Here is an 11,246-nt window from a genome sequence, read left to right as displayed (position 1 = left end):
CACTGTATAGTAACATTTATTGGTATTTTTTTAAACCAGTGGATTCTTGTGTCTTTTGTCGTCTCAGTAAGTTCCCAGGATTTTGCACTTGTCAACTTAAAAATAAGTGTTCCTGGCCCATAACCGCAACCTAACATTCATTTGGCAGCCTGGTTGGGATTGTAATACATTACATGCTAATCCTCACCATTAACCTATTGACAGTCAAAGTATCAACATTACAGCATAACCCCCGTGACCACCCCCACCCTTCACAATTATGCTCTAACCCTCACCAATACAGCCCAGCCAGCACCAACGCAGTCTCACCTGCCTCACTATACACTGGAAGCTACCTCAAATGGGTGAATATCTGAGCCTGACCTTTGCCCTCCAGAGGTTATTTTTACCAGATCCTATTAAGCACAAGTGACTGAGGCCACATTGTTTCAGCTGATTTCCTCATTTCCTGCAACTTACCAATTTTCAATGTTTAACTGTTTGCTGCCCTCCTCATCAGTATCAAGGACACAACAGTTTTTATTCTCATTCTCTCTGCTTGAATGCCCACAGCTGACACAAAGCATTTCACCCACATTAAATATGCCAGTGAAATCCACTGGTTGTTATCAGGTTGAAATTTGACATGGGCAAGCTGAGCCCACAATTGTCATCATTGAGATGGAGAGGTTTAGTGTTGATGAATGAATAACAGGAATGGAAGAATACATAGTTAGAGTGAGAGTTAAGGCAGATTTGCAACACAAACACCAGCGGGGATCTGTTGGGCCAAATTGCCTGTGCAGTGATGGGATCATGTACAAATTATTGTCACACCACCCCAGCCAAACTGTTGCGTGCTGGAGCAACTCCAAAATGCTGGAAACTGCAACAATTAAGCAAAATAACAAATAGTCTGAGACTCATACTCTGTCTCCTCTCTCAGAAACTCCCTACACCATCATCAACATTCACACATCAGCAAAATACACCCTGATGTCATTCCATCTTCTCCCATTCAGCAGGTGGATACAGCTTCAGTTCCCAATGAGAAGCCTATTTCTCCCAGGTGATCCCAAAGGGCTGGGGCTTGGGAATGAGGAGCAGGGAGAAAAGAGGGAGTTGGGATCCTGTCTGAGCTTATGAGATGAAATGTTGGGGTTGGGAATCTGAGGGAGCAATGGCTGCCACATGACCAATTCTCCTGGCTGTTTCACTTCTCCAGCCTCTCCAATCCCCAATCTTGGTTCTCACCAAGAAGCTGCAATGATTTTCAATCCTGGAAATGGGGTCAGTAGAAAATGTTCAGAGCTCTACTTCCTCTCATACCCATATCAACATGTCTCATATAAACAATATCAATGTTATTTTAACTTAAAAACCTCAAGTTAAAATAACTACAATATTGTTGATGAGGCCAGTCTGAAGCAAATGTAAGTATTTTGACATTGACAATTTGAGAGTCAGGTTTAACATGCAAGACCCATTTACCCCAACGTACCAACTCCATTTCTTACACACCAGCTTCTTGTCAGCTGATGGATTCTGCTTCTGGATTCAATATTGGCCCAAAGTCAACGCAGAGAAACTGAACAGGCACCAGAAAGCAGGGATAATTAACTTAACTCAACAGTCTTATTCAGCGACATCCTCTCTTTTTAAATAGCCCTTTGAAAGGCCCAATTGGTCCCCTTTCCCTCACAACTCAAACGTTAACTCATTTTCCTGTAGATATCCAATTCTCTTTTCAAAACTACTGTCTAACCTACTTATACACCCGAGAGGCATCAGGGCTCCTCGCCTGTTTCCAGCTGTTAAAATCGTAGACATTAAACAGGAGTGAATGAGAAATCATAAAATATTTGGTTAGTGCTTTCAAAACCCAAAAAGAATAGGAGCAGAAGGTGGAGGGCATGTGAAATAACATTGAATGTTGACTTCATAATTCACACCGCTCCAGTATTCCTGTGCTGGGGCTAGAGACAAAATCTAAGTGGCTAGGTCTCTCATCAGGCAAAGAACTGTTCAGAGATTACAGTTTAAACAAAGAGACAGACTATTATCCCAGGCTACCTGTCACTGACTGTATCAGGCTTTGGAAAAAGAAAATTGAAATACAAACATTATTCTAAAGAGGAACCATAACCAGAATTGAAATGTTAACATTTTCTTTCTCTCTATCTACAGATGCTGCCAGACCTGCTGAGTTTCTCCGGCATTTTCTGCTTTTAACTTCAGATTTTCCAATATTCCCAAAAACATTTGGCTTTTAAATGAACTAAACTACCAGTGAATTTTCTTTGAAAAGTCATTGCTAAAAAAAATTGAAGTTTGCTAAAATTAGACAAATTACTGTCTTGTACAATTTATCTGAATTGAGATTTATAAAGATCAGTGAACTTCTGAATCCTCACTGGATGTTATGGCTCAGATGCTGCTTGGCCTGCTGTGTTCATCCGGTTCTACACCTCGTAACCTCATTAGATCAGATAATGAGGTTACGAGGTGTAGAACCGGATGAACACAGCAGGCCAAGCAGCATCTGAGGAGCAGGGAGGGAGGAACGTCAGCCTTCCAGCTCCGCTGATGCTGCCTGGCCTGCGGTGTTCATCCAGCTCTACACTTTGTTATCTGTGATAATGAGATTAGTTCTGGTGTCAGGCAATGCTATCTATGGTCTTTGCGCCCACATCAATATCTGCCTTTCCTTCTTCATATTGGAGTAGGTGACAGAGATGTTTAATAGCAGCTGACTTACAATAGAATCACCAACCACAGAGAATAATGACTCATGAAGAATCCATCAGCTTCACTGACCCATGGAGGTTTTCCTTCCAATCCTGAAGTGGTTTTCACAGGAATATCCTTCAAGCCTCTCAACCACCTCCTCACATCAGAGTCCAGTGTTCTGCTCTCTGGAAGGATGCTACATTATACAAGTACTGTGGGAGTGCTGCACTGTCAGAGGTACAGCCTTGCAAATAACATGCAGATACACCATTTCGCCCCACCCACACACATTCCTGAATACTAGTTATAAAGCAGGGCCCTGACCCATAGTTATCCCTCAAAAATCATTTAACACAGACTATCCGGTTATGGCTGATCGTGGGAGGTTTTTGCATGCACATCGAGTGCCACATTCTAGAACAGCACACTTCAGGGGGAAAAAAAAAATCACCCCTTCAGAGGCCTTAAGGTGCTACGGGTGAGGTCATGTGGTGCAGAGGGAGCTACCCTGCTCCTGAGCAGGGAGTTACGTGTTCGAGTCCCAGTCAGGTTCTGAAGATCAAGGGAGCAATATTCATGGTCAGGTCGAATACTAACCTGCAGAGTTGTAATGCCATTATAACCCCTTCATAAAAGCCAGCTGGAGAAAATGGGAGAGATTCCGGTTTCGAAAATATGGTTTGGGCAAAGCGGATATTCAGGCATGTTGCCCTAACCTAAACGCAGCAATTCAGTGATTGAAGCCTTTCCCAATCTCCAACCCAGTGAACGACTCACACACAAATAAGGCGCTTAGCCCAGAAAGATTGTAAATGTACATTAATTATAAACTTTACTCAGATCCATCACAAGGAGAACCAATCAGAATTAGTTTCTTTTTATTGTTTTATTTAAAAAGTTCAAAAAAATTATAAATACATTAGGTTCCATATAAAACTTATTTCTGAAACAAGACAATAGCTTTGATTTACCGAAATAAAAAGTGCACACAGTCTGTTGGTGTGCAATTCCTCCCGGTGTGGGTGAAAACTGCCGGGGGGATTGCGCTCAGTTCCTGGCTGAGTTTCAGTTCCAATCTGTAAGCTGAAGCAGGAAACTTGAGATCCTGTTGTGAAACTAATGATGTTAATCGCCTCGTCACTGCCCGGGGCTTGGCTCCGGCTTCAGGAAGCTCGGCAGCCTGGGGGTGCCTCTCTGGCTTCGGCCCAGGGTCCCGCTCTCTCTCTCTCAGCAAACCAGCCTCTCCATGCCGGATCCAACGGGTGGGAAGGGAGCGATCCAAACCCCCCACCCCACCCCCGAAAATCCATTTCTCGGTCCGTTTCCAAAGCGTGTCTCCTGCAATATGGAGATCCTCGCCGCTTCAATACGCCACGATGGCCCGGGGCCAGCTGTTTAACTCACTCAGCGCTCTGTTCCTGCGGATATGGCCCGGGGACACCGGCTGCTCCCCGGGGCAGTTACCGAGGATGTTGCTGAAGCCGGAGCCGAGCGCGCCGACCACCAGGCCGGGGACGCTGGAGGTTTCCGCCGGCCTCCGGCACTCGCCGTTCTCCAGACGGGCTCTCTTCACAGGCAGGCACCCGGAATCCCTGTCCTCCTCCTCCTCCCAGGCTTTCCTCCGCTTTCGGCTCCTGTCCGCCTCCTGCCCCGCGCTCCTTACTATCCCCAAAGGCCGCTGCCCGGGGCACGGAGGCGGGCCCACCGAGAGCCCGCCGCTTCCGGGACCCGATACACTGTCTCCGCCGCAATGGATACATTCCCGAGGCCGGCCCCGGGCGCTCTCCTCCGGCGCCGCTACTGCGGGACTCGCTCCCGGGCGGGCTCCTCTCTGCCCCTCTTCAGGCCGGAGTTCCACCTCCATGACCCCGGCCTGCTGCTGCTGCTCGGCCCGCACGTTGAGGTAGATGTCCCGGGCGCTGCGCAGCACCAGCGACAGTAGGAGGCTCCTGTGCAGCCGGACGCCTCCCCTCTGGAGCCGGGAGTTGTACATCTTACCCAGGGCCACGGCCATCACCCGCTGGGCTTCCACCTTCAGGTCCATCGTGGTGCTTGGGGGGGAGGGGCGGTGGGTGATGTGTGGTTTGGGGGGGTTGGGGGGTGGCGTGGAGGCAGAGAAAGCTGCTTCCAAATCCGAGCTGTAAGGCTCCGTCTCGGCTCGGTGCAGCTGCTACAGTCCGCGCTCTCTGCTCCTGGGGAGTTTTATAAAGCATCACTCAGACACCGCTCCGCCTCTAACATCAGTCCTACTCCTTCCTCTTCCTCTTCCCCCACCCCACACACCGGGCAGAGCGCCAACCAACTCCCCCACATCACTTTACACCCCTCTCCCTCGCCCCCCCCCCCTTTTAAATCCGCCCTCGGTCCATATATGGTCCCGCCGGATGGTGCCTCGTCATTTTCAGGGGGTTTGGGGGGGGGCCGAAGAGGCGTGAAATGAGAAATTGTCAGTTTCCGGGTCCATATTTGGCAACTTGTTGGAAACTCCCGGCTTCTCTGTCCTCACCGTCGTATCGAGAGAGAAAGTCACGCCCAGTTAACTGAACTGAAACTGTCTTCCGCATTATCAGGATGTTGGGATTTAAGTGGGGAATCCCGGGCCAGCTATGACACCCAACACTGAGGATGTTTGAAAAAAGATTCCCACCGATGGAAGGATTGAGAGGGGCGGCGTTAAAACACACGCAATATCACCACCACCTCCTGTAATTTTTAAACGCACTGCTTCAGATAAAGGTTTAAAACACTTTTTCCTCAGTGGCAAAGCAAGGTTTGAGTGACCAGGCAGGAGTCAAACATGCCACTGGGCTGACTTGCCAGGAACAGGAATACAGAATAGGACCGTAACAGAATTTAACTTGGGATGCCCTCGGATTTGACAATCGGTGGGATGCTGTGAATTGGCAGTAAAATAGATGTCCTTCCAAACTGTTAACTGATCTTTAAGAGTGAAGGTGGTGTCACAAACCCTTCCTCAATGGCCACAGCTGTATTTTACCTCAGGATGTGTCTGTGTGGATTGTCTGTCCATGAAGAGACCTTTGAGCTGTGCCTGAAGAAGGAAGGGTTAGGTCAACTGACAGCTAAAACCTCCCAGGGTCTAAAATTTAACAGCACAGGATTTCAGTTATTGTCTGAGAAAATACAATTGAAAATCAGGATAAGTCTGCTGAAAATTCCATTGAAAATGAGAATTAAATCCACAGTTTTAAATAAAAGAACACATCGACCAGTGTGGAGCTGGATGAACACAGTAGGCCAAGCAACATCTCAGGAGCACAAAAGCTGACATTTCGGGTCTAGACCCTTCAGAGAGTTCTCTGCCTTCTTGACTCATTTGTCTTATCTGTCCTATTTGCGAAGAGGCCGGTCTAATGATGTTACCTAGTGTGGTGATGAAACGTCTGAACTATAACCAGCCAGCTCAACAAGCAAGTCAACAGCCTCACCGATAACCCAAGCTACAGATCTTTATGAGGACCTTAATTCTCAGTTTATTTTTGGCAATACTGTTATGTTATTGACCCAGCAATTCTCAGTTTGGTGGATGGTTGGTCGGACCCAGGTCTTGAGAGAGTTCAGGTTTTTATTTCCCCTTCTTTAGTCTTTTGGTTTTCTTTCCCTCATTTAGGAATACAGCAGGAGATCTGGCTTGGCTTATAGGATTTTGGAGGTCTGAGTAGTTCATGTGTGAAATGAACTGCCAGAGGAGGTGCTGGATGTGGGTACAGTTACAATGTTTATAAGACATTTAGATAAGTACATGAAGAAGAAATGTTTGGAGGGGTATGAGCTGAGTGCAGGTAGGTGGGAATAGATTAGATTGGCATGGACTAGATGGACCAAGGGTCTGTTTCTGTGCTGTATGACTCAGAGTGCCAGTCGTCCTTTACTCTCAGTTCTGGGGCAAAACTTGCCACTCATAATCCATCCAAAAGCTGTTGCTGGCCAGTTCCTTTTTCCCCCCCAAGCCAAAGGCACCAGGAGCCAGCTAGTCACTCAAAAATAACAGCTCCAGCTCCTTCCAAAAGTCAATGAGAGAACACCACAAAGTCCCATTTTTACTGAGCTGTAAAACAAAGTTGTTTTACTCGCTAAAACAAAGCATTCCAAAATTTTATTTTCCAATCTATATTTCAAGTTTAAAAAAAAGTGTGATTATTGACTTGCTCACTGAGGTGGCTTGTTCTTATTCAGACGTTTCATCACCATGCCAGGTAAAAGCAGCGATGTGCTTCTGAGGCTTTATAAAGCTCTAGTTAGGCCCCATGTAGAATACTGTATCCAATTTTGGGCCCCACACCTCAGGAAGGACATACTGGCGCTGGGGTGTGTCCAGTGGAGATTCACACGGATGATCCCTGGAATGGTAGGTTTAATGTATGATGAACGGCTGAGGATCCTGGGATTGTATTCATTAGCGTATAGAAGGTTGAGGGGAGATCTAATAGAAACTTACAAGATAATGCATAGCTTAGAAAGGGTGGACGCTGGGAAGTTGTCTCTGTTAGGTGGGGAGACGAGGGCCCGTGGGCACAGCCTTAGAATTAGAGGGGATAAATTTAAAACGGAAACGAGGAGACATTTCTTCAGCCAGAGAGTGGTGGGCCTGTGGAATTCATTGCCACGGAGTGCAGTGGAGGCTGGGATGTTAAATGTCTTCAAGACAGAGATTGATAAATTCTTGATCTCACAAGGAATTAAGGGCTACGGGGAGAGTGCAGGGAAGTGGAGTTGAAATGCCCATCAGCCATGACTAAGTGGAGTGGACTCAATGGGCCGAATGGCCTTACTTCCACTCCTATGTCTTATGGACACCATCAATGGAGCCTGCGACAAAGTGATGTTATTCTACTCTGCTTGGAATTGATACTGTCCAGTCCGTTATGATAAATAGTGTAATTTTCATCTTTGATCTGTACGGGTTTGCCCTAGGAATTCTCATGCATGCCTATGTTTGGCTTGGGCTACTATGGTTACCTTGTCCCAATTAAGCAGATAGCCTTCATTGTCTGAGTGTACGGATATTAAAGGAGAGTTTGTCGTGCTGTTTTGCTGCTAACTGAGGTTCATGTATTCTGATGGCTAGTTTCCTTCCTGTCTGTCCGATGTAATGTTTATGGAAGTTGTTGCATGGTATTTTGTGAACCACATTGTGGGAATGGGGTCTTTAATCCTTGTCATAGAATGGCTATGGGTTTGTGGGTCTTCATGATTCCTAGGAGTCTTGCTGTCAGTTCCGATACGTTCTTGATGTAGGGCAGTGTGGCCAGTGTGTTAGGGTGTGCTGTGTCCTCCTGTTGTAATCATCAAACATATAGAATTGGACACCATATACTAACCCATACAGATAAAAACCAGAAATGACAGTACTCACCCTAATGGACCGGACAGTATAAATTCCAAGCCGAGAAGAATAACATCGCTTCATCGGACATCTACTGATAATGTCAGCTAGCATGGTGACTAAACGTCTTAACGAGAACAAGCCAGCTCAGTGAGCAAGTCAACAACCCCACCCACAACCCCAGCTACAGATCTTTGCCAAAACTTTGAATAAATATAGTGATTCCAGGATAAAACCTAATCATTCAGTTTTCATAGAGAAGTGGACAGGACTGGGAAGTTCTGGAAAAATCCTTCAACCTAAATTATAAAAAAGGCAGTTTATCCTAAGTCATTTGGCCATTTGCAAACGGACAGTATTGCTGCATTCCATCCCAAAACATCATAAAAATTCCAGAATTCTATTTAACACAAAAGGAGGTTCTAAGTAAAGGTAATGATGTGTGTTTAGACAGGAAATTATCCAAGACTTTTCACAGTAATGCTATCAAAAATCCATCGAAACCGCATAGATGACCAAAAGCATTTTTTTGTTATTTCACGCGATGTGGGAATCACCAGCAAGGTCAGCATTTGTTGCCCATCCCTAATTGCCCTTGAATGACTTGCTCAGCCACTTTTGGAGCAGTTAAAAATTAACCACATTGCCGTTTGGAGTCACATTTAGGTCAGACTAGATAGGATTGGCAGACTTCCCTCCCAAAGGAAGTTGGTGAACCAGATGTTTTTATTTAAATGACAATTGGTGATCATTTCAGTTGGACTCATTTTCAATTCCAGATGTGTTAATTAAATTTAAATTCCTCCAGCTGTTGGATTCAGTTTGAACCCTTGTGCCAGAGCATTACCTTTGAGCAAGGATGCCTGGATTCAGGTCCCACTTGCTGTAGGGCTGTCTCACCATCTCTGAACAGGTTGATAAGGAAAAAATCCCCAGAGCATTAGCCTGTGCCAGCAGATTATTAGTCCAATGATACGATATGACTACTGCCTCTTCTGAACTTGTTCTGAGAGGAAGCAGCAGTTTGGGAACAAGAGAGCTTAAGGAATAGGAAGCTGAAGGCATGGTCATCAATGGAAAAGTGTTAATGTCTGAGATAGTAAACAATCATGTTATTAATTACGGTCATAAAGATGTACAGCATGGAAACAGACTGTTCAGTCCAACTCATTCATGCTGACCAGATATCCTAAGTTAATCAAGTCCCATTTGCCAGTATTTAACTCGTATCCCTCCAAACTCTTCCTGCTCACACACCCATCCAGATGCCCTTTTAAAATTTATAAAATACCAGCCACCACCACTTCCTCTGAAGACTCATTCCGTACACGCACCACCATCTGTGAAAGAATTGCCCCTTAGGTCCCTTTTATATCTTTTCTTCCCCCCCCTCACCTTAAACCTATGCTCTCTAGTTTTTGGACTCCCCCACCCCAGGGAAAAGACCTTGACTATTCTTCTTATCCATGCCTCTCGTGATTTTATCAATTTCTAAAGGGCACCCCTCAGCCTTCAATGCTCCAGGGAAAATAGCTCCAGTCTATCCAGCCTCTCCCTATACCTCAAAGCCCCCAGCGCTGGCAACATCCTTGTAAATCTTTTCTGAACCCTTTCTAGTTTCAACATCCTTCCTATGGCAAGGAGACCAGAACTGAACACAGTATTCCAAAAATGGTCTTACCAATGTCCTGAACAGCCGCATAATGACGTCCTAGCTCCTATACCTGATGCACGGAACAATAAATGCAAGCATATCAAACCCCTCTTCACCACCCTGTCTACCTGTGACTCCACTGTCAAGAAACTCTGAACCTGCAGAGGTCTCCTTGTTCAGCAACACTCCCCAGGAACTGACCATGAAGTGTCGAAGTCCTGATTTGCCTTTCCAAAATGCAGCACCTTGCATTTATCTAATTGAACTCCATCTACCACTCCTTGGCCATTGGCCCATCTGATTGAGGTCCCATTGTACTCTGAGGAAACCTCCTTCTCCGTCCGCTACACGTCCAATTTCTGCAAACTTACTAACCATACCTCCACGTCCAAATCATTTGCATAGATGATGAAAAGCAGTGGACCCAGCACATATCCTTATGGCACTTGCTAGTCACAGGCCCCCAGTCTGAAAAGCAACCCTCCACCACCACCCTCTGTCTCCAACCTTCGAGCCAATTTTGTATCCAAATGGCTGGTCCTGTCTGTATTCCATGTGATCTAACCTTGTTATCCACTCAACCATGCGGAACCTTGTCAAACACCTTACTGAAGTCCATATGGACCAGTCCGCCACCATGCCTTCATCAATCCTCTTCACCACTTCTTGAAAAAACCCAAGTCAGTGAGACACGATTTCTCACGCACAAAGCCACGTTGACTATCCCTGATCAGTCCTTGCCTTTCCAAAAATATGTAAATCCTGTCCCACAAAATCTCTTCCAACAACTTGCCCACCACTGACGTCAGGCTCACCAGTCTGTAGTTCCCTGGTTTATTCTTACCACCTTCCTTAAATAATGGCACCACATTGGTCACCTGCTACTCTTCTGGCAACTCAGCTGTGGCTATCGCTGATACAAATATCTCAGCAAGGGGGCCCAGCAATCATTTCCCTAGCTTCCCACAAAGCTCAAGGTCTTGGGGATTTATCCACGTTTGTGCATTTTAAGATGTCCACACCTCCTCCTCTGTAATATGGACACTTTTTAAGATATCACTATTTACCCAAGTTCTCTGGATTTTCTATCCTTCTCCATAGTAAATTCTGACGCATTATACTCATTCAGTATCTCACTCATCTCCTGTGGTTCCATATATTAAGATCAGCAAGTTGGCCAAATTGTTAATGTCGGAGATAGTGAACGGTTATATTATTACTTAAGATAACAAAGTGTGAAGCTGGATGAACACAGCAGGCCAAGCAGCATCTCAGGAGCACAAAAGCTGATGGTTCGGGCCTAGACCCTTCATCAGAGAGGATGATGAAGGGTTTAGGCCTGAAACGTCAGCTTTTGTGCTTCTGAGATGCTGCTTGGCCTGCTGTGTTCATCCAGCTTCGCACTTTGATATCTTGGATTTTCCAGCATCTGTGGTTCCCATTATCTCTGATATTATTACTTAAGACACACAGGATGGAAACAGACCCTGCAGTCCAACTCTTCCATGCCGACCAGATATCCTAAATTAATCTAGT

General features: G+C 45.8%; 1 protein-coding gene across 1 annotated transcript; it reads right to left on the bottom strand.

Annotated features, from left to right (window-relative positions):
• Positions 1-3,632: 3,632 nt before the first annotated feature.
• Positions 3,633-4,980, bottom strand: LOC125447438 (immediate early response gene 2 protein-like). The gene has a single exon (XM_048521768.2). It carries the CDS (start codon positions 4,751-4,753, stop codon positions 4,073-4,075), a length of 681 nt encoding a protein of 226 aa, XP_048377725.2. The 5' UTR covers positions 4,754-4,980; the 3' UTR covers positions 3,633-4,072.
• Between the last annotated feature and the right edge of the window lie 6,266 nt (positions 4,981-11,246).

Source organism: Stegostoma tigrinum, chromosome 35, assembly GCF_030684315.1.
Source record: "Stegostoma tigrinum isolate sSteTig4 chromosome 35, sSteTig4.hap1, whole genome shotgun sequence".
NCBI classification, from domain to species: domain Eukaryota; kingdom Metazoa; phylum Chordata; class Chondrichthyes; order Orectolobiformes; family Stegostomatidae; genus Stegostoma; species Stegostoma tigrinum.
Note: the sequence above shows the minus strand (reverse complement) of the source record. Positions and strands in the feature narration are given on the sequence as shown.

Coding starts and splice junctions, on each gene's coding strand:
- LOC125447438 (XM_048521768.2), bottom strand. CDS start 4,753: ATGGACCTGAAGGTGGAAGCCCAGCGGGTGATGGCCGTGGCCCTGGGT.